This window comes from Periplaneta americana, chromosome 9 (assembly GCF_040183065.1).
Source record: "Periplaneta americana isolate PAMFEO1 chromosome 9, P.americana_PAMFEO1_priV1, whole genome shotgun sequence".
NCBI lineage: Eukaryota > Metazoa > Arthropoda > Insecta > Blattodea > Blattidae > Periplaneta > Periplaneta americana.
Window position 1 is genome coordinate 52,141,829 of NC_091125.1, and position 25,162 is coordinate 52,166,990.

Sequence of the window (25,162 nt, forward strand, 5' to 3'; positions counted from 1 at the left end):
TCATATTTTAGAAGGAAAATACAAATAATTTTAGGCTCAATGTTGAATACTGGCTTTTAAAAATAAGCCTCCATTTTTATTTTACAATTCGGACTCACATTGAGCTTGCTAGAACACAATATTATACACAATAAGATACATCATTCAACAAGTTACAGAGTAAGACATGAAAAGGAAGAATATATATTATAATATATAGATTCAGTTCAATATTATGAGTGTAAATAGCACGGGTTGCAAGAAACCATTTTTAGTGATTGCCAAGATAGATTTTATGTGAAGCCCAATAGCCTACAAAAGTTGCATGCTGAAATTCAATGTGAAAGTAGTATAAATGTATCCAATCACAGATATCACAAGTAGTAACTCCAACACTCCTTTCCTAAACAGAGCTTGTATGTACCGGTATGTAGTCTTAGAAAAAAGTTTTGTCCCAGAATGGAGGCAGTAGGCATGATTAGAGAATGAGCGACCTGGTTCACAAGAGAAGCACTAGTTGAGGTAATAAAATTAATTTTGCTTTGTTGTATGTCTGATCATGCACACTGCCTCCTTTCTGGGACTTTTAGTCAACAGGGACAGCCATTCAAGAAACAAACATAGTCTATCCAGATTTGCCTTCAATTGGAAGATCTGTAAGAACAGCGATTCCCTTCCAGTTCTAATGTCACATGAAAAATGGACCTCATATGTGGAAACCTCAGACTCTTTCCCTAAGGCTGGAGCTTTCTTTAGTCCTGAATTTTTAGTTTCTATAATTTAAAAAACCTCTTTTATTTCACAATAAGTGCAAAACGATCTTGTATGAAATTTAAATCTTGCAAAGACACAAGCTGAATTTTAGGATCTCAATTACAAGGATGGAATCCCCTACAGTCAGCAGTGAAGTAACGGTATATCGAAAGCATTAAAATAGTCTAACTACATATTTTTTTGGTCTTATTTATTGCAATGAAGTGAATGAACTGAAATTTAATACCAGGTGAGAGAAGTGTGAAGTTTCATAAACTTGTACATTCTCTCAAAATTTATTACCACCACTCCATAACAAGATAGGTTTAATGAAAACTTTGTCACAGCAATGGACAAAAATGGGTGTTGTTATGAGTACTTGAGGACAAAGTTTCCGGCACAGTGTGCATTCAAAAAAGTTTTCTCAAAATTTCTCGGAAATTTTAGAGCCGACAACTATATCGAAGTGGTAGAAACTTATGACAAGGGCCCCTGGGTTATTAGATTGCAATATGTCCCTTAAAATGAAATTTCTGCACTTCCATCTGGATTTTTACTTAAAACCTTGGAGCAGTGAGGACAGACATCGAGATAAATTTTATCTGCAGAAATTTTAAGGTGATATAAGGAAAACGGTCTCCCAATATGCTTGCTGACTACTGTTGATTTCTTCTAAGAGAGTTTCCCAGCTAAAGAAGGAAGTATATCAGAAAACTTTGTAATATTTTAAATATGGCTATTTTGGTATTTTAAATTTAAATAGACAAAATGCAATGCATATCAGAAATTTTTTTTTTATTCCGCATACCCTTCAAATTAAATTACTCTTTGAAACACTGCATGTTGTGACATTTCATTTATGAAAGTAAAATTACAAAAAAAAAAAAATAAAAAATACCATAATTTAATGGAGAAATATTCAATGTAGCTGCCTGAGAAAATTATGGATTTTGGATACCATATTCATATTCAGGGCTTAAAAACTAGTAAAAGTGTGTAATTTCATTTCTCTACAAGAAAAATGTTGAAATGTTTTTGTCCTGTGTAATGTGGTCTCACAACTGCTGTAAACAAAATAACTGTATGGTGGTGTTCCTGTTAATATTTTCAGTCAGAACATAGGAAATGTCTGAGGAGATTGAACATAAGTTTTTGATATCAGAATATAGTTTTCCAAGCTGTAATCGGGATTTTACTGTTCTTGGGAAATGAAATAGGATTACAAGTGCTTATGTCGCAGACTATCTACATGAAATGGCAAGAAATGAAAAAATACAGTAATAAATGCTTTTATTGCAGTTCTAATGGGAGTTAATTCATTTTTTTACTTTCAGCATGATATGCTGCATTGTTTGGTTGAGAAGCTTTTGTCATCTAGTCTTCTGTCAAAAAATCTGAAAGTTAGAATTTATAAAACAGTTATATTACTGGTTGTTCTGTATGGTTGTGAGATTAAGGGTGTTTGAGAATAAGGTTCTTAGGAAAATATTTGGGGCTAAGAGGGATGAAGTTACAGGAGAATGGAGAAAGTTACACAACACAGAACTGCACGCATTGTATACTTCACCTGACATAATTAGGACCATAAAATCCAGACGTTTGAGATGGGCAGGATATTATAGCACGTATGGGCGAATCCAGAAATGCATATAGAGTGTTATATGGGAGGCCGGAAGGCAAAAGACCTTTGGCGAGGCCGAGACATAGATGGGAAGACAATATTAAAATGGATTTGAGGGAGGTGGGATATGATGGTAGAGACTGAATTAATCTTGCTCAGGACAGGGACCAATGGCGGGCTTATGTGAGGGCGGCAATGAACCTCTGGGTTCCTTAAAAGCCAGTAAGTAAGTAAGTATGCTGCATTGTTTTCTGTGGAAGAAAAAACTTTATCGATACATTTAATTAAATGTAAAAAGGTAATAGAAAACAAGAGGACTGATGTAATCAGGCTCTCAACAAAGAAGACAGCTTGGCTGAAAATTGTACAGAAATTTAACTCCAATGAAGCAGTGACGAAGGTAAGTTATGATAAAAATGAAGTTAGACACTGGAGTGGAGTGGAGTGGAAGAAATGCCTTTGTCGAGAAACATCTAGACACACATACACACTTTGCAATTAGCTTTGTTGGAAGATAAATCGAGAGAACAGAGAATACCTAGGGTAAAATGAATCCTCTAGATTCAAAACCCCCTAAAGACCATTTTGTTCATAATTGGGTTATGCCCACATACTGCTAGCTAAGAATCAATTCAAATGATTTATATAGTTTGAATTAAAAAAAGTCACTACATTTAAAGCAAAAGGTTTGTTAAAAGTCACTGTTAGGTTGAAAATTCCCTCTATGTTTTGGAATCAGTTACTGTCAAAATCCTTCAATTTGTGAAAGTGGATATAGGGGATTTTGAATCTATAGGATTCAAATACATGGTTTATCCTACTCGGCTAATTTCTTTTTCAACAAAGCCAATTCCAAAGTGTGCCGTTCTTCTTTTCTTCTCTCTTCTGCCTCGAAGGCTCGTTTCTTCCTCTCGTCTTCATTCCTGGAGTTCTCCAGTTTCTGTAGCGCATCATCGACCAAGAGCTGCAGCTCCTTCTCGCGAAGGGACTGCAGCTTCGCGTCATACTCCAATTGCAAGGCGTGTCTTCTAAGCCTTGCATCAAGCTCTTTCTCCATGACACTCCGCCTTGGATTGGAGTGTGAACGCGGCCTTGGCGATGATGCTACCGGCCGATTCTGTATCGCTGTAAAGGAAATAGGAATTAGTTGTTGTCTAGTGCCTTGCATCTGGCAATGAAGCCATTAGCAGGGAAATAGGAATTAGGAAATGTTTTAATTTGCATTGAAACAGGCTTTCACTAACACATCACAAAGGAAATTACCTTCTTGTATTGTAACAGGAGTGTCACTGCCTGTTAACACATCTGAATGATCTGTAACACATCAACGTATCAGAGATTAATGATAGTTTTTATGATGATAATCTTCTTAAAGCAAAGCTAAAATATGTTTTAGGCATTTATTAAATTACCTTGTCTCAAAGAAACGGCCGGAATTTCTGAAACAGAAACTGGAGTACCGGTCGGTCTGTCGGTTGAAACTGCAAAGTAAAAAGAAATTAGTATAAAAATCAGCATAATAATAATAATAATAATAATAATAATAATTTGTTTAACTAAAGTTGAAATTACAATATAGAATTATTTACAAAAGCTATATTGTTCACTAAGTAAAACTGATACAGTACCCATTTGGTCAATATAATGTGTAGTAGACCAATCACTATCTATTACTTTTTGTTCATTGGCTTATACCAAATATTGTATAGACTACACTCACTGTTCTTCAAAAATAATAACTGCACACATACATGCCATGTAATGTCACAAAAATAACACAATCTATGCAATATTTTTTATATTAATTCAAGATTCGAAGACCATTAATTGTCATGCCGCCGTATGTTATACATTCACAAAATTATGAGCACTTTAACTTGATAATTGATTTGAAAATAACCTTTATACAGTACTATAAAATACTATCATAGTGCTGAATTGATTACCTTGTGTATAAGGTAAGCTAATAATGTCTGCTACTGTGTCTACCAAGACAACAGACTCCGCAGACCTGGATATCAATGCATCTGTAAAATATAAAAGCAAAAAAGTAACTTAACACCGGTACATGAGAAATAGGCATTGCCCTACTCTCATATTTGTTTCACAATAACGAAATAGGCTAATTTAATGAAGTAAACGTTATTTGCTCCAAAATAACATCCTGTAGGTACATGATTTTAAATTACCTGAAGGTGTTTCTGTGACATCTGCATCATTGTCAAACAAGTACCCCACATGATGACCCAAGTGGGGTACTGCTAAATCCACCTCCGGATTAGGAGAAGTTAAAGGTGGTGGTGGGCCACCACCAGTCTTCATCCTCTCCTTCATTTCCTGTGCCAGCTCCCTCTTCCTTTTTGTTTTTATATTATCCCAGCATTTCTTCAGCTGGGATAAAGATCGCTGAAATATAAAATAGGCCTATATTAATAATATGATAACATATGTACTATCAGCAATATTAATTTATTTCATAACTTCAGTACCTCACTGCCAACAATTATCTTAAAATACCGAAAAGAGCAGATTTGCCTGTTTGTGGAATGCACATCATCAGTGCCAATTTATTTTGTGTGCACAAGGTTGGAATTTTGGGGAATGATGGGAAGAAGGTAACCGTATTCTGAAGTTTACCCTTAATTTTAAGAAAATAAAGGTTATTATCCAGAAAATCTACACCAGAGAAGGCACTTTTCTTTCTTCCACTAATTTCTAAGATATATATGCCTCATGATAAACACGTGGTTAGTTTTCTGCCACAAATATTTTCAACAAAAAATCGTTTTATACTCCCGTCCATTCTAATGCACTGTTGTAGCCATCTCCTCACTTGTTATTACTTACCAACATCACCTCTAGTATGCGAGAAGTCCAGAACGAATTAGCTACGAGGAAAATGATAAGTTTTTTTTAATATTCAAGTCCAGGTCCAGGTCCTCTCGAGTGTTATATTTATAACAAATGGGGGTGTGGCCTATAACTGAGTATAAAATATACATGTAAGTGTAAACGATTTTTATGTTGCAAGTGTTAATGGTTGCAAACTAAAACCACGTGTTTATCACTATTTAACTTACACCTCATAGAAGCCAGTAAAGCAAATGAAAATTATGCCTTCGTTGGTGTAGCTTTTTTTTTTTTTTTTTTTTGACAAATACAAAATTGTACGATCATCAATTTAACTAGACAGACAATGATCAAAATATTGTTTCATGTTCGCAAATGTTTACACAATAACCTCATTTTTATCATAACTTACCTTCGTCACTGCTTCATTGGAGTTAAACTCCTGTAAAATCTCCAGCCAAGCTGCCTTCTTTTTTGAGAGGCTGATTACATCAGTCCTCTTGTCTTCTATTACCCTTTTACATTTGATTAAATTTATCAGCAAAGTTTTTTCTTCCGCAGAAAACAATTTGTGCGCAGCCGCCTCCATATTTGTTTCGTCTGTTGATGGACGATTCCTATTGGCTACGTGTGACGTATTCGTATGAGAATTATAAACGTGCGAACAAATATCGACAAGAAATGAATAACGTTCCGAATATTCCCGAAGAACCACGAGAGGAAAGCCTCAAAGGAAAGGTTTCCTTAAGTATTGTTCCTGCATTCCAAACCACGCCTTTCGCTTTCCTCTTCCTTTTCAAAAGGTTCCTAGAAGGCAACGACTATGCATACGGGCCTGAATCTCGCACTGTGTTATACCAGCTGTGCTGATGTGCTCTGTGAAGCTGCAAGTCACCTTGGGAGGGATTTAACGCCTATTACGCATGCGCGTTGCCATAATACACGTTACAATGACTTAACACGCAATGTCTGAAACTACTAATATAAACTTGTTGTTTAAATCTAAGAAAGTGTTCTTATAAGCATGTTTAATTCACTCGTATTCCATGTATATTATACATTTTATTATTTTAGAAGGGACTATTTTAATGTGAGGAAGAAGATGACATGCATGAGTTTGGAGGCGTTGTGCGTCCAATAGCCAATCAGGAACCATTATGCCACGTACATTTATTTACATTTACTTCAATTTTTAGCTGGAAAGAGAGTACATCTGTTTATTCGTGTACCTGTGTCTGTAAATCGGTGAACAACAGGAATGCCACTTGAATTTATTAACAATAACGAAGTAATATTTAAAGGCTGCTTGTATGTAATAAAAGATAATTTTTACTAGGGATGGACGAAAAAAATAAAATAAAAATAAAATTAGGAGCCAGCTCCTTTACTTTCAAGATCCACCACATTTCGCCCACACATACAATGAGCAAACCATTCGAGCTAACAAGCGAACATTCTCATGGAGGTGGATAAAAAAAAGTTAAATTTTTCTCTTCCACCATGTTAATAATGTCAAAAAAGTGCTTATACAAATTATGGCCACTCCACCGCAATTACGAGGCCGTTCAGAAATTGATTTTCCCTGGGCCCGTTTACAGGAAAAGGACAAATTCATGGAAAGACTTATTGGAACAGATACAGCAATTGTTGCGCTATTTTTCAAAATATTTCCCACTGGAATTGACATATTTGTCATACCATGGGTTCAATCTTTGTATTCTTGTACCGTAGAAGTCTGCTGCCTGGGAACTGAACCGGCATAAAAGAAATCGAAGTCTTAAAAAATGTTAAACTCGATCAACAATTTAAGCGCCACATACAATTTTTAGTCGCCATGATTACCTGACATCCGGAATTTGTCTACCCCTGACTTTTAAAATAAGTAACACGCATTTAGATATTTTACATCTAATTAAAGTTTGAAATTAGCAGATGAAAAATGTATAAATTTCAGCACAAACTTAAAATAAAACACATTATGTTTTTCCTGGGGGTTCTCTTAACCATAGAACGCATCGCCACTGTTATCAGAACGTTAAGATTAAATTCCTGTTTAGATATAATTCAAAAGGACTGTAAGGACTGGAGTTTCTATTTTATCGTATGTTCGTTCTGTGTTGTCATCAATGATAACCTTGCGTCATGTTGACCAACTAAACGTTCTCAATATTCTAATTGTTTTGGAAAGAATATCTTAGACTAAGCGCGTCAGAATGGGTCGTGGAAATGGTTTCCTGTGAATGTCGTTGAAAGTGTTACATCAAGTAGGGCTATATTAATTTCTTATGGAATATAGTGATATATAATAGGTGCCAATCTCAAACAAGGTAGTGGTATTGAGTTTACCTAAACACGTTAATAAATTGAACATATTTTAAAGATTCCAAGGAACTCATTACAGGATTTTAAATGAAATACCGGTAGGCATAAATGCAGCTCTGCACGCAGAATGTTGAATGAATGATAACAAAAAGTTTCTTAACATGCTTTCTAAATTAATAACATATTTAAAAAAGACATAGGCTATTAATATTTCTTTTTACGAGAGGATGCAGGCAAAATAAAAAAATGTATTCTTAATTTTGACATTATTAGCTAGTTTTAGAGCTATGCAATAACCTCCGAAAGTTTTAGGTCCCAAATGCACTTAAAAGTGCTCTTTAAAATGTGAACACCAACAGATAGGCTACAAGTTAAGGCTTTGTACATATATAGCAGACTTTATAAGTCATTTTACCGAAACGTTAGATTTCCCATGTTTAGGTGCATTTTATCCAAAACTACTGGGACTACAGTCCTAAATTTTGCACACAAGTTAATGTAACCAACATGTATAAATTTATTCAAGGATATTTTAATGGCTTGTTTAGAAATAATTTTTTAAGATATTTTCATACAACAAATTGTTCAACAATTTACAGATGAAGAGTGTGATCCCAAAACTCGTTAAGTCTATTTTAATGAAAGGACTGCGCTAGTTTTTATAATGATCTACTACTAAGGTTTATTACAAATCATCCGTCCTCAAGTGAGGTTGACCACTGGGATCCGGAATTAACAAACATAAAAGATAAAGGGAAATGAAACGAGCAAAATAATGATTCGATTTGTACATTAAAACAAAAATTTACGTGTTAACATATAGATGATAGCGTAGAATTTGAAGAGAGGCCTTAAGAATTTCCATTACAATCTTCTGAACCTCATAAAAGGGAATTTGAAAGGATTTAAGAATATTAGATGTAAATTTTGGTAAACAACCTCTCGCTCCAAATAGTAAGCCTGTAACATCCCAGTTGTAAAGCGAAATGCCATATTTTTCACTGAGGTATGGAAGACAAGGTACATATTTAGCTCGCTTGTCATCATTTATGTGCAATGCTTGATTTGTGTCTCGTTCAAAGCAAATCGTAGGGTCTAAGACCATCGCTTTCCGGGTTCTTCTATTGATGACAATTATATCGGCTCTTCTATGAGAATCATCTTCAGACACACATGAATGTCCTCATGTACTTCCCATCCTCTGTTTCTTAGCAGGTTGGCAGTTGCTGTACGGGCACGATGGTGTCTGTTGTTACGCAGTAGCTCTCCCTTCTTACAGAACCCCAGTACGTGGCCAAGTGTTTCAGTCTCGCTGCAGCCGGGATGGCGACAACGGGTAGTACTGAAGGTTCTGCCAGGGACAATCTCACTGCGGTGACGTTGCAAGACGTCTTGATGGCTCAAACATAATCATATATATGTATAAATATAAAAATGTCCAAATGGACTGACCAAGTTTTGGGATCACACTCTTCATATGTGTGTAAGAGGAATTTTCATGAAAAAATTGAAGTCTTCCTTACATAGGTTTGGAGAAAAATGTATCTGAGTTATTACGTGTTTATAAAATGTAATATCCCCAAAAGTTCCGCATATGTTGAAAAAGTGACTTGAAAACTTATCCATGTGTAGGTCACGTTACATATAGGCCTACTCGTAATGAGCACGCAAAATTGCAACTCTCTCAAATGAAAACTACATTAATTTTGAAATATTTTGTAATTGACTGCATTTTTGTCTACGTCCCCTCTTGAAAACTTGTATCATATTAAAATATAATAAAATGTGCAACACAGTTACAAAAAAGAAGTACGTGAAAAATAAGTAGGATAGTAAAACTCAAATTATCTCTTCTCCAAAAACAAACAAATCGTAACCGATAATGATTGCATGTGCATAGTATTTTATTCTGACAAACAGAAGATAAGTTCATTACACAAGCTGAAGTGTTATTTTATCACTAAACTTAAATATTTCAATCTGGTTATATAACCTATAAAATTTAAACGATAGCATTGACTGCGTATAATTCATAACTAGAGCCCGGATGTTAGGCAAAATGCCTTTTTTTATAACTGAGTGTATGTATGAAAGACCTATTAGAGATAAACACGTTTCTACACATTTGGATACGATAGGCCCAATTTTTATTTTGCCTTTTTTTGCGTATTTTAGCTCCCGTTGCCTCTTTTAAGGTTAAATTTTGTTTAGTCATTTTACGCCTTTATTATACATTGTCTTTATTTTCAATGCACCTGTGGAATAACGGTCAGCGCGTCTGGTCGCGAAACCAGGTGGCCCGGGTTCGAATCCCGGTCGGGACAAGTTACCAGGTTGAGGTTTTTCCGGGGTTTTCCCTCAACCCAATAAGAGCAAATGCTGGGTAACTTTCGGGGTTGGACTCCGGACTCATTTCGCTGGCATTATCACCTTCATCTCATTCAGACGCTAAATAACCTGTGATGTTGATACAGCATCTTAAAATAACCTAATTAAAAAAAATAAAAATAAACCGCACATAAATTATATCCAAAAAACAAAAAAGAACGGTTGTACAAATTAAAAATATATATTCACCTCACATAAATATTTTCTGAGAATTTTATTCTCAGTTTCCAAGAAGTCGTAAACTTTTCTCTCCTACCAATTCCATCTTTTATGTCACTTAAGAAAGATGTTTGAACAGTATAACCAACGAAAGAAAGGGGATGAAGGAAGTATTAGAAGCAAGTCTCTAGGTCCCGTTACTGTTATCATTGCACGAACAAGTCACGCGTACTTTGAAATCTCAAATTCCTTCTGACAACCCTCTTTTTGAGACAATACACAGTCGGTCTTTCCCGATCTCTGAAAGAAAGTATAGACAGTTCTTCTGAAATAAGTTGTTTTAAGTTGCTGATACACTTCAGTAGAAGTAGAAAGATTTTTTCCACCATGAAAAACGTTCTCTCTGACAGGCGGCTAAATATATGACAGTTGACACTTTAAAAAAGCATCTTGTTGTGACATGTAACCATGGCTTGTTATCTTGAGGAGACAAAGAACAAATATTAAGATATTTTACCTTATTTAGTTACCCTAATCATACCTCAATGTAATTTTTTCTGAAGAAATTGTAATATTTTTATTCTCTTGTTTTAATGGAGTCTGCTAATTAGTGTGTTTCTGCTTCTTTTATGCTTGTTAGATTTTGTGAAGTTTGAACACTAAATTGAAAACGATTACTGAGATTTTATCTGAATGTAAAAGTGAGTAAACATTTCTTGCATGGCAAGCTGGAGGATCCACCTGACATAAAAGCCTCGCACTCAACATTGCCGGATTTGAGACAATCAAGGTGGAAACAGGGGCCCAATGCACTTCAGACCGCGCACCTTTTAGCTTTACAAACTATTCACTATTGTTCTTGTAGTGCGGATTTGTACGAAACTGGCCTCGCACCTCCCATAAAACAAGCCTTTAGAAGACTTGATGGGACGACTTTACGTTTCATTGCACTACCCTGATTGCTGTGTGGGATTTAGGTTCAAACATTAGCACAGCCTAAATGATACTGACTACTACCGATCCAGCCACCATAAAGCATTCTGAATTGTCAATACTTTTAATGAAAAAAAAATCTATTCCATTAAATATGAAATACAAAATTGTAGGAGTATTAAAAGAGGAAAACGAAGTATATTATTAATGTGCTTAATAGTGTATTTTGTAATTGAAAGTCTATTTATTTCTTTAAATAATGTTTTCGAATAATAAACTCTAGTTCATTGTTGTACATGCGATATTAGCACTCAAAAGGAAGGTGTATTGGTAGACGGCTGCCAAACAAAATTAAAACTTTTGAGAAAACTGAAGATCAAAGCTTCATGTTGCTGTGAAACATCCAATCAACACACTTTAATTTGAAACGTACAGCATATATTAAACATAATTTGAATTTCGATTAATTTAAACGATTCTTTCATTTTTCACAGCAACATAAAGCTTCAAAATGAAGGTTTTCCTAAACTTTAAATTTTGAGTTGTTTCCCTTTCAAGCTGGGCCGTCGATATTGTATTCCTGTTCTGATTGGATGCACACTTGGATAAGAAACGATTTAATAATATGATGTGATTATGTTTACTGTCTTATTAAAAAGCTAGAGAATATCGTGTTAAAATGTAAAATTAATGTTCTTCTTTTCTTTCAATAACCTAATTTGTTCTAACTTCAAACATTTAAGGACAGGTTCTATGAATTGTGACAAACTCAACAAATGAGTCGGGCTACTGGTGTGAACTGGCTGAATGATACCTCTGAATAAATGCCCTATTTGCTACCAATAAGAATGCAAGTTTCCTGAACTTGTGCACAGAGTCCGTGAATATCCAGTGTACCGCAATCCTTTGCGCTGAAAATCCCGACAAATTAGCCATTTCTATTCCAGTGCACGCTATTTGCTGTATACAGTTATACAGGATATTTCCGGGCTAGTGTTACAAATTTTCAGGGATGATGGGGAAGGGCACATGTATCAATTTGAGATAAGAAACCCTGGTCCGGAAATGTCCGAGTCGAAAGTTACAAGCAAAAATAGTTGTGTGGAAATGAAATAATTTTATTCCTCTATATACCTTATTAATGTATATTTATCTGTACATCTTACACATACTGTATTCATCTGACGTTGTTTACGTTGTCTACTTATAGTATTCCATTCAGTACGCTGTCTGAGGGGTGGGGACAGGAAACTACACTAAATAAATGCAGATAGTATAATGTGTAACGGACAATTGTTTCATTGGCAAGCACCATTTTTAACTTGGACGTTTTAGTGGGCACTAGGGTTGCCAACTGTTTTTGAAGAAAATACGTAGTAGGGAGCAGGAATATTGGCGGATGGAGGTATACCCCTTCATACTAACCCAACCCACGTTCCACCCCTACTTTAGCTGTAAACGTTCTTCGAAGGGTCGCTTCCGAAACATCTTTCACTCCTCGCGACGTAACCTAAAGTCTGTAACATCGACATAGTGTTTATATATAAACACTGTCTGTATGTCAGTATTTAGTGCAATTTCTGTGCGCAGCATTATAATTATTTCATTAAACAACAGCACATGTGAACACTTCATTTGTTATCATACAAACTACTGGTATACAATATGCGACATGATTTTATAACTACTATACTGGTATCGAATAGCATTCGTATTTTGAGGTGAATGAACTAAGAAAATCAGCTGAATTCATATCTTCCAAGTTCGACAGTCTTAGAGAGGAATTGGCGCACACAAGACATGAACTCAACTCCACGCAGTAGGAGATGAAGAGGCTAGTGCAAGAAAATGAGCATCTCAAACAGGAAGTGAGTGATCTGCAGCAGTACACACGCAGAGACAATATAATCCTATTTGGAGTTCCGGAGATTGATGAACAATCGACTTACGAAGTCATTGACCAAATATTGGAAGTCATAGGCGGTAGTGAATTGGTGCAACATGATGTAAGCGTAGCACATCGCATACCATCCAGGCCAGGGAAGACGCGTCCAATTGTCACCCGCTTCACAAAGAGTAGAAGTCGTGATGAATGGCTCCAGCTATTCAGAAATGGGCCAAAAATGATGGCAGCGGTCCTGGGATTGCGACAAAGAAAGTCAACAGGGAACTTCCGGCAGGAAGAATCACAGCAGGTGACCAACTGACAGCATTGACCAGAGACCTTTTGAACAAGACAAGGGTTGCAAGAAAAGATGAAGCCAGTCCCGTGAGTAAAATCACTAATGTTGACGATATAAATAATTTGTAAATAGTATTGTGTCGGTACCCAGGTTTTATTTTATATAATATAATTGACTTAACAATGGCTAGTAATACTATATTAAATGAAATCCATCAGTGCAAATTTAATAATAATAATAATAATAATAATAATAATAATAATAATAATAATAATACTAATAATAATACTAACACTAACACAATGGTTTTTAACGATTTACTTCACTGCAATGAGTATATTGCCAATATACTAGCAGAGCTTAAAATATTTCACTTAAACTTATAGTAACCTAATTCCTGTTTTCCTCATTCTCTTAACAACCAGAATTTCAGTCATATTACGAAAATTTTAATTTGTCGTATTAATTAGAGTTTTTTTTAAGTATTCGTAAACACTATAAATAATTCCTTTCGCTTGGCTCCGCGTATCCGCTCCCTTTCTAGACATGTCGCTCAACTAGGCACAGAAGCAATTCCACTGTTAGTATTGAAAATTACTGTTTGAATATGTGCACAGTGAACAGACAACAGCTACGATGACTACTCTCTCAATACACAACGACTGGCTTGCAAGCAACTACACCCGAACGCATCGACACTCTGCCAGTCAGTCATCCCAATGGACAGGTCAGAAGAGAAGGGGTGGTACGTGCAAAAATGTGCTATGTACGACCCGCCAATATCTTTGCTCCCTACATAGCTTAGAATTTAAAGAGTTACTGTACCTTCGTAGTTCGGGAATTGGAAGTGAAAAAGATGAAGCTCTAGCTTCACCATCCTCCTCCCCCACTCCTCTGAGGCGCTCTTCTCCCACTCGGCGTACTCGCTGCTGGGTTCAAACAAGTAGTCGCTGCTCGAGGTCTGGGTGGCAGCGTATATAGAGATGGGTCGGAGTCGTTCATTGATGCGAGCTAGCTCTTTGACTCCCGCTCCTTTTGAGGAGTCGTTCATTGAGAGTCGTTCAAAAGAGCGGAGCGGTATAGTGCCCTCCCTCTTTCTCAACCAGCTCGCTCCTAGTGATCACTCACCCCATGCTTCACCACCGCACCCGCTCAGACTCTTCTACGATGACTGCAGAGCGGGTGTTAACTGTAGTACACATGCTTCTCAATAGATGTCATTGCAATACACATTCGAATGGTCTGTTGAACTATAAAACGTCTTTGGTGAATGCGGAGAAAAGCTTCATGTACAGAGCCTATTTACATTATTTACGCTATTTTACGAACCAGTAACAATCGTGAAGTATCAGTATGTAGTATAAACAGATCAATTAAAAACAGTTCTGAAAGTGTTGGTAAAGTAGTATAAATAGCAATTATGAAAGTGTACAATGCTACATAAAAACAGCTAATGTGCAAACATGATCTATTTAGTAATAAGAACAGGAACATGACAGTATGCAACGTTTAAACGTGTTTGTATTGAAGTGTAATTTAAACATCGCACGTCTCTTTGTCATTGCGCATGACCACACTGACAGACGTGCTGCGCATCGTTGTGATCAGGGATTGTATACAGCTGCAATGGAGCTGTGGAGCGCTGTGCTGTTGTGGAGGGAGCGGAGCGTTGGGAGTGTGCCATAAGCAAGAGAGCGAGGTGAAGTTGCCTTGCTCTCCCAAGAGTAGGGAGCGAAATGTAATGAACGACTCGCTCTTTTGTAAGGAGCGAGCGGAGAGCCGCTCCAGAGCGGGAGTCGTTCATTCGAAACGACTCGCTCATGAGCGGCCCATCACTAAGCGTATACTTAGTAAACGTACGAACAGTGCGGGACAATGACACAGTCTAAACCTCCTGTAAGCAAACGATCATTCCGTACAGTGTGGGAGAAAGACTATTTGTTGTGCGTTCGGTGAAAACGTGAACTATTTACTATGTTGTAAGGTACTGTCAGGAATGGGACTGAGCAACATAAAACTACATTATACGCTCTGTCACTCAGAAAATGTCGAAGTGACAGGGAAGCTGTTTTCTGTAATATGTATTCATATACCAACGTTATTATTATTATTATTATTATTATTATTATTATTATTATTATTATTATTATTATTATTATTATTATTGTTTGATTTTATCCCGAAAGAAATGCATGTTATGATAAAATAATTTTTTCAGGGGTGCAACGTGCGCTGCAATTTCAAGAATTGAAAGCACTTCATGAAAGGTCAAACATTGAAGAAAGTCGAACAATTAGTGCCTGAATAAAATATAGTTAATTATATCTCCGTACTAGAAGAGCTCAAATGTGAATTCACAGAACATAGATTTAGTGGTTTTAGATGTATGGAGAGTGATATTAACCTTTTTGTCAATCTCTTCATAGTAAATAATGTACAATCCTTGAGAGTGCAGTTCCAGGATGCGTTAATTGATTTACAAAGTGACGTAGAATTCAGAAGAGCAGAGAATATGACTTGACAATTACTTTATCATAACATGTATTTCTTTTGGAATAAAATCAAACAATAATAGTAGTAGTAGTAGTAGTAGTAGTAGTAGTAATAATAATAATAATAATAATAATAATAATAATAATAATAATAATAGTCCACCGCTGTGAAGTAACGGTTGGCATTCCTGACCGTGAAACAAGCTGACCAGGGTTCAAATTCTGGTTAAGACAAGTTACCTGGTTAAAGTTTCTCCGGGATTTTCCCTCGATATATTAAGAGAAAATAAGAAACTAATGTTTCTTATTTTCAGACGTTTGAGATGGTCAGGGCATGTAGCACGTATGGGCGAACCCAGAAATGCATATAGAGCGTTAGTTGGGAGACCGGAGGGCAAAAGACCTTTGGGAAGGCCGAGACGTAGATGGGAGGATAATATTAAAATGGATTTGAGGGAGGTGGGATATGATGACAGAGACTGGATTAATCTTGCACAGGATAGGGACCGATGGCGGGCTTATGTGAGGGCGGCAATGAACCTGCGGGTTCCTTAGAAGTCATTTGTAAGTAAGTTTGTGTATTAAGAGAAAATGCTGGATAATTTCCGGCGCTGGACCATGGCCTCGTTTTGCTGACATTATCATCTTCATCTCACTCAAATGCTAGCAGTTGATACAGCGTCGTAAAATAATCAAAATAACTATAATAATAACAGCAAAACAGAGAAAACAGATTACAAGGGTTCCGTGGCCGTACTATAAATTGAAGGGGGTTTCGCGGTGGAAAAACTTTGAGAATGACTGTTCTACAACAGTCCATTTCCACGGCATTTGTTCTACTTTTTTCTTTAATGTTCACATCTCCTATTCACATCTTGATATGATTTAATTACACTTTTGTAACACATTTCTTTGTTTATTTTCTTATATTCCGATCCCAAAGTATTCAGTTTAGATTTCTAATTGCGATTTTGGTTAAAATAATTCTATTCTGATTACTTATGTAACATTTTTCGATATATTAATCTGTGTTTTAGGAGACTATATTATTTTCATTCTTTTATTCATTTATATATGTACATAATATGATTTCGAAAATATTAACCCTCCTACTTTGTCAAACAGTATTCAACATGCTGAAATACGTAAGCGTTAGAATGACGTCACAGATGTGTTTCCAGGGTAACCGATCTGACAAACAAATGGAGATTATTATAACGAAACCACAGTAACAGAAGAAACATATTATCATCTGGCGTAAATTCAGCAAACCAATTGAGAGAAATGGAGGGCAGACGCGGAAGTGAAGAGGATACCAGAGACAGAAGTGCCGAGAGGAATGCAAGAACTGGGCAGTATGGGGACAACATAAACCCATTCTTCAACTTCTTGAGCTGTTTGAGAGGGGAGATGAGGGGTTGCTCCGCAAAGCAGGTGGCCTTGGAGGGTGGCAGACTTTGGCGTATGATGCAGTGTGAGGAGAAGAGGGTTTACATCGAGGCGGCGCTCCGAGCTCAGCTCAAGGACACCAAGTAGCCAACCTCTACTACAATATTGAAACTGTTTCGTTTTCTATCCTGAAATTCTATGTAATAGCAAGCACATTTAAGAGAATAATTATATGAGATGTTTCTATAATCATGTTGGGAAAAAGAGTATGTGAAGTTCAAGAAGATGTGGCTTCATAAGAAATAGAAAATTGGTTCTTCGAAATTATTTAATGTTAAATAAATTTAATTTTGTTCAACAAATGTAATATTTATTTCTAAGTTAATGAAATCTCTTTAAAATTATACTTTGATGGTTATGCCCTCCCTCGATGAGTAGTCCCTGAGGTATAATCTAAACTGTCACTTTATCACACTGATATTTCGGGTTCTAGTCCCGATTAGCCTGGGATTTCTCATTGGAAAGTCAATAGGCCTACAACTAGTGACACTTCAAGAGGACGAGGTCTATATCCTTAACAACAGTCCCAGCGTGATCTGAACCATCTACCTGTTACTCAGGCAGTCCTGTCCTGGTTAGATCCATGATTTTTCAACAAAAAGTCCACAGTGACGCTATATTATTATTTTTTATTTATAAAGGCCGAGTTAAGGCTGTAGAGCCTTCTCCTACATTTCACTAAGTCACAAACATACAACATAAGACATTTAAGCAGTGAAAATTAAACGAAAATTCAAAAGAACAAATAATTATACGAACATATTACTAAAGAATAACAAAATTGAGGTAATACAAATGGAAAATAATGCTATATTACGAGAAAGTAAAATACAGTTCTATGCAGTTAATAGCAATACAACATAATTAACTCAATGAGTATAAATAGCTAACAGAGAAAATATAAGAAAAATAGAAAAAATTGAAACTAATAAAATAATAAAAAAGAAAATATGAATAACAATTACAGTAGAAAAGGATACGATGATAAAATATATTAATGTGGTCACCAAGGAAGAGCAGTATGGTGAAAGGGAATTGTAAAATTTGTTGCACAGATAAGGGAATATAATTGGAAGGAATCCAAATTGAAAAAGTGCAGTTTTAATTTATTTCTAAAACTTGATAACGCCCTACAGTCTCTGTCATGCTATGGTAGAGAGTTTCAGAGATGGGCTGTTGAAGAGTAGAAGGATGTTCTATGTTTAGGAATGGAGGATGTAATACGGCGATGTGAAATAGTATCTATAGCTTGATATGAGGACATATTTTGAAATCTAGAAGTTAAATAGCTAGGGTTAGAATTCTGGAAGAATATTGAAGAGTAAGGTAAGAAAATGAATGGTTCTCGTTCTTTGAGACGGACCCAGGAGAGCATAATAAAGTGAAGGTAAGATACGGTCAGCTCTTCGGACGATGCAAATAAATCGAACACGTGCATTATGAACACGCTGTATTCTCACTTAAGGTACGTAAGTGAAGAGAGTATCACAGTAATCAAGATGAGGCATCAAGAGCGACAGTACTTACTAGATTTTTCTTAAGTGCCAGCGGAAGGAAATTTCGGATTCAGTGTATGAATTTTCATAAATATTATTTTGCATATGTGTGTGATTTGTGTTTTCCAACTTAAGATTCTCATTATTGTGAAGACGGAGCAATAGTTGAATAACACTCACACTATTATGAGAAAGGAGCAATGATTAAATGATATTCACACTATTATGAGAATGAAGAAATGGTTAAATGTCGTTCAAACTATTACGAGAACAGAGCAATGTATAAATGACATTCACTCTATGACGAGAACGGAGTAATAGTTGAATGACATTCACACTATTACGAGAACAGAGTAATGGATAAATGACATTCACACTATTACAAGAACGGAGAAATGGATAAATGGCATTCACTCTATACTGAGATCTGCTATATTTGAGGCAATCCATGGGATCCTCAAATATTTCTTACAAAATTTAGATTTTATTCTATCTATATTTTCTTCTGATAAGCAATTTCTACATATCTCAACATTATATAATGCCTTTTCTGTAATCATCGCTCTGCAAATATCATTTAATCTTCTGCCATCTATGTTGGGCCATTTATTTCAACATTTGTCTATTGCTGTTAGTGCTACGTTTCCTTTATTTACTACTAGCTGAAAGTACCCGGCGTTGCCCGGGTTTTCCTTTCTGCTTCTGTTTTCAAATGAAGTGTTTGTTAAATTTTCGAAAATTTCGGAAACCCAACTATAGACAACCAAAACGAATTGTTTTACTAAGCTTTCCTCGCACATAAAGATGAATCCTTACTTAACTTCACTTACATGAATTAATACTCCTTAGCCAAATGCCTGCCAGGTTTAACTAAATTTAAAACAATTGTAGATCAGACACCGAAAAGAAAATATTTCATCATGTGCCTGACATTCAACTTTGTTTTAAATTTATATATTTATTTGTTTTGTTTATTTATCTCTGCCGGTCAGTTACCGCTAAATTTCAAGTGCTTTATCTTAGTCGTGGCTGTCAGCGTATTAAACACCATTAATTTTTCTGCTGTCTCCTTTCCTCCCCGCCACAAATGTGACGTTGTACAGAGGCACAGAAAAAATAATTATAAGATCTGTACATTTAACTGAAGCTATGCTGACATACATTTCACGTAATTTCATGTCTATGTGTGCTTTCACTTGAAATTCAGAGACAGCTGATGGTAATTAGAGAATTCCCTTGTTCCCAGTCTGAATCGTTGGGGTGTCATCGTGAGCCTAAATTTTCTATCGGTCGTACCAAAGAATCAATGTATACTGTACGTATGTAATTCAGTTTATATTGGAATATGTTTTACCCCTTGACAGCTGTATGCCCGCTTATATCATACCAGGGCTTTTTAAAATATAACTTAAGATATAATATCTAACAAATTTAGAACATATTAAATATATTACTTTTTATTTTATATACAGAATGCAGATAGAGTATAATTTTGCAAGAAGGCATTGTTCAGCATAAATAATAATATTCTGAAAGACATCCTATGTTATAGAAAATGAAGTCACCGTTCTTTCCACAAACGCTTGACATACTGCACTGGCAACCTGTTTACACAGATAAAATTTCGTAATACATTATTGGACATGGGCAATAATATTTTGAAAGATATATATTTTAGAATTAAGTAGTATATCGAAATGATAGCCGTCCAAATCCTGGATTTAAAATATCGGCATCCTAATCAATTCAAATGAACAAAAATAAAGAAAATGTAAATTAATGTCTTATTTTCAGTGGGCTTACGTATATTCACATACTACATTAGGAACATGACAAAAGTCTCATTGATATGCATACAATTCGTTTTCCTGTCTTTTGTATAAATATGTATATATGTTTAGGTGTGCTCACTTGAAAGCAAGTTACGCAATTATTGACAATATGAAAAACACGGAGATTTAGGTGAATGTCTGCAACTTTGAGCGACTATCCTTGAGCTTTATTTTACTACGGTCATTACGAATGCTAGTTGCACTGAAATGGCAGTTGCTTAAAATCGAATGGCATGTTACTGGCTATCATAAGAATATGTGGGATAAAAACATCTTTTCCTTTCCTTTTGCCAGTTAATACTGTCACTTCTATTACGTTTGTCATCAGTATTTTCACACCAATTCCTGTTCCATTGCATAGTTCTTGTGGATCAATATTTCGCAATAGTACTATTGGTGATTCAATATTAAGTATTAAATTATGTGTTGGCAATTCTTGTGATTTCAAAGAATTTAAGAATTCAGTTGTATAAAACACAGTCTGCTCACTATCTACAACTGTCTCGAGAAACACATAATACGGTTCTGGACTGCATAAGGATACTTACTGCATGAATAAATTGTCTAGATTTTGGCCTTCATGATGTATCTACAATGTTATTTTATATCGTTTTGCTTTTTCCATGGCCTCATGAAAGTCGATGTTGAATACAACAGACAATAATAAAGAACAATTGACTATAGAAGATTGCATTTTAGTATTATACATGAATGTTTGATCGTATTTATTTTTATTTTTTACTTTTTTAATCAATTTAACGTCCATTTTAACAATTTTAATATAGCCTATGTTCTTCTCCTGGTTATGAAGGTTAAATGTGCAAACTTTGGTACATATTGGTCAAAGCGTGTAGATTTGTATTGGGAACATACATACATACATACATACATACATACATACATACATACATACATACATACATACATACATACATACATACATACATACATACATACATACATACATACATACCCACATTCACTTTTATATATTAGATATTTTCGTTTGAACAAGTTTATATATAAATGCACGTTTAACATGAGTTTAATATAGCAATTCCTTTGTTTTTTAGAACTTTGAACATGTATTTATATTAGGTGATTGTCAAGATGGCCATGACTAGACCACGATAATCACGTGATTCCAATTCGTGCCGAAGTCTGTAAGCGATGGAGTGACGTAACAGATGTATCCGGGGAATCCGATCTGACAAACGAATGGAGAGTATTGTAACAAAACCATGGTAACAGAAGAAACATAATTGAATCGCTCCATGCAGAAAGGGCTTCAGTCACAAATTTTGAAAAAACGAGATATCGATGGAAATCATATCTTTATGGATGGTTCCATCAGCCTCTGCAGAAAGGTATTCAGTCCAATGCTTGGAAAGACAGAAATTGAAGCGCCAGGCTCAGAGTTCTATGCAGAAAGGAATACAAAGTACAGACTGTTTTCCTTAGTTTTCTCAAAACCAGGTGTAATGGACTGAAGCCCTTTCTGCATGGGGCGATTCAATTATATTATTTTCATCTGGCGTAAATGGAGCAAAAGCAATTGAAAGAAATGGAGGGCAGACGCGGAAGTGAAGAGGATAACAGGGACAGAAGTGCCGAGAGGAATTCAGGAACTGGGCAGTATGGGCAGAACAAAAATCCATTCTTCAACTTCTCGAGCTGTTTGGGGGAAGAGATGAGGGGTTGCAGGTGGCCGTGGAGGGTGCCAGGCGTTGGCGTTGTCTGGTTTGACATCTTAGTGCCGTAAGGCGCAATTCACACAGAGAAGATGTAAACAGGACGTGGCTCGGACGTCGGGCGGAGACACGACGCGGACATGACGTGAGCAAAGCATACTGAAGAGTCAAAAAACCTTGCGACACTTGCGCGTCGCACAGCTTTCGTAATGTCTTCTTCAGGCGATGAGGATGCTCTGGCTCTCGTACAATTGGGTAATATTAAAAAATACTGATAAGATTTTGTGTGCACCCTTAGTGGTTTGAAAAAAGGAAGAATGTATGCCATACCTTATTTAATTCGTTTTATTTTGCCCGGGTTCGAATGCCGGCCGGGACAAGTTATCTGGTTTAGTTTTTTTCCTGTGTTTTCCCTTAATACGCGCAAAAGTTGGGTAACTTTCGGTGCTGGACCCCGGACTCATTTCACTAGCATTATCATGTTCATATCATTCAGACGCTAAATAACCTGAGCTGTTGATACAGCGTCGTAAAATAACCTAATTATTTTATTTGTTTTATGTATTTATGAATTTTATTTATTTATTTATTTATTTATGTATGCATGTATTTATTTATTTATTCATTTATTTATGCACTTACGCACTTATTTATGCATTTATTTATTTATTTTTTATTCTGGTAGAGTTAAGGCCATGGGACCTTCTTTTCCACACTACCAGAAGTGAAATACAGCCTATACATTGAAACAATAAAACATAGTAATATTTATATATAAAATCGTTACCATGCACATTAAGGAGCTTACATACTGTATAATGAAATATTGACTAAACTTGATACATAATTATTTACAATTTATATCCCATTGCCACTTTATAATAGGCCTAAATGGCAATTTATACAAATACATAGAACAACCTATTAAATTCGGCTAACAATCACAAATCAATTCCATGTAAAAGTATGTAATTTTAATTCTTAATTTAAATTGATTAACTGTTCGGCAATCCCTGACATGACGAGGTAAAGAGTTCCATAGGGGACAAACTGACATGGAGAAAGAGAATGAATAGAAAGACGTACGGTGACGAGGAATAGATAATAAAGTTTGATGTTGTTTCCACAAAGTTGTAAGATATTCAAAGCGAGTTCTCAGATATTTTGGAGTAGAAGATGTGATGAAAGAATTGAACATGTATCCCGACCGTTTCCAGAATTTTTATATGTCCCATCAATGTTTCTATACCATATTAATGGTTAGAGCGTCTCGCCGCGAAACCAGGTGGCCCGGGTTCGATTCCCGGTCGGGGCAATTTACGTGGTTGAGCTTTCTTACGGAATTTTCCCTCAACCCAATATGAGCAAATGCTGGGTAACTATCGGTACTGGACCCCGGACTCATTTCACCGGTATTATCACCTTCATCTCATTCAGACGCTAAATAACCTAAAAAAAAGTATAAAGCGTCGTAAAATATCTTATGAAAATAAAAAATAAAATATACAATATTACACCATCTCTTCACAAATTGAATATCAAATTCAAAATTGCCGCGAATTTTCTTTCACAGTCAGACGCCACGTGTCGCTTTCAAGGGCTAGTCGTGACTCGAAAGAGGCGAAGCGCTGACTTCGAAGTGGCGTGCCCCCATCCCGTCCTCTCTGTGTGCATTGATACACTTGTTTACATGGGAGAGACTCGAAAAGTCATCATGTCTCCGCCCCATGTCCGAGCCACTTCTTCTCTGTGTGAATTGCGCCTAACTTAACCAGTGCAAATGTGCAAGCATGAGTGTGTGTGAATTACAGAATATTATTTTTTCTCAACTTTCCCTTGCGGAGAAGATTGAAGTAAAATTGAAGGGTCGTCCGTTACCCGACTTAAATCTTACTCAAGCTTCGTCCAGCCGAAATAGTGCATACGTAAGGAAGTTTAACAATGAAATTTATACTAAGCATTTGTGGTTGTGTGGATGTGAACCAGTGGCGGCTCGTGGGTATTGAATTCAAGGGGGCTGCTTACAAAAAAAAAAACCATGCAACTTACCTGAGTTAAAGATTATTCCATGCACCTTGTCTTGTAGGTTGCAAGCTTTTGAATCATCTTCTTATTAAAATCCGATATGTCGTTTAACATAGTCTTTACAATGGAAAACATAGCTAATGCGGTCAGTCTCTCTTCTCTCATCGTATTTCTAAGATAGGATTTTGCTCTCTTCAAACATGAAAAGCAACGTTCTGGTTCGGAAGTTGTCATTGGTATCGTGATAGCTACGCGTAGTAGTTTCACAACTTCTGAAAATAAGGCCTGTAAGTTTTCAGATAGAAGAAACTGCAAGAGCTTGGTTGCGTCAGTGATATTTCTGAATTTTTTTCTCTGATACAACACAGTGAGTTCCGTTTTTAGTTTGTCTTTATCGAACATTGGAAAAAGCTTCACACATACATTTAGGTCATTTTAAGGAAATGAGCTTTTGTAGCATTCAAATTTTTCTTGATACAGAAGAGAAGATAATATCAGATGATCTATGAAGTGGAATCGGGTGTTAGCTTGTGTGATAATGAGGTCACACACTTCCTTGGCTGCTGCAACCCTTGTCTGAATCCCTTCGACCTTACGACGCTTTTTAGGGTTTTCATTTTCATAGATCTCGCTGCTCAACATTACTGTGCACTGTTCCGTATTGTCTGTATGGTATTAACAAAGCTTGATATGCAGAGTCGGTCTCGGTAGCATAGTAGGTTGCGGGCTCGATCCCGGTCCAGGTCGATGGCATTTAAGTGTGTTTAAATGAGACAGGCTCATGTCAGTAGATTTACTGGCATTTAAAAGAATCCTGCGGGACAAAATTCCGGCACACCGGCGACGCTGATATAACCCCTGCAGTTGCGAGTGTCGTTAAATAAACCATAATTTAAATTTTTTATATGCAAATTTGAACCTTAAAATATATATAACTGGCGATGTTGTAGTTGGTTGTATAATATATCTACATGATAAGTCAATAAATG

At 36.0% G+C, this 25,162-nt stretch overlaps 2 protein-coding genes across 2 annotated transcripts in view; one reads left to right on the forward strand and one right to left on the reverse strand.

The window, feature by feature from the left end:
- The window catches only part of LOC138705936 (haloacid dehalogenase-like hydrolase domain-containing protein 2), a 139,993-nt gene that overhangs the window by 104,491 nt on the left and 10,340 nt on the right, over nucleotides 1–25,162 (forward strand). The gene's annotated exons all lie outside the window — the stretch shown is intronic.
- Nucleotides 43–6,041, reverse strand: LOC138705933 (myb/SANT-like DNA-binding domain-containing protein 3). The gene is made up of 6 exons (XM_069834728.1): nucleotides 5,616–6,041; nucleotides 4,543–4,759; nucleotides 4,300–4,380; nucleotides 3,766–3,834; nucleotides 3,617–3,667; nucleotides 43–3,478 (listed from the first exon to the last, which is right to left on the reverse strand). Exons 1-6 carry the CDS (start codon nucleotides 5,790–5,792, stop codon nucleotides 3,171–3,173), a joined length of 903 nt encoding a protein of 300 aa, XP_069690829.1. The 5' UTR covers nucleotides 5,793–6,041; the 3' UTR covers nucleotides 43–3,170.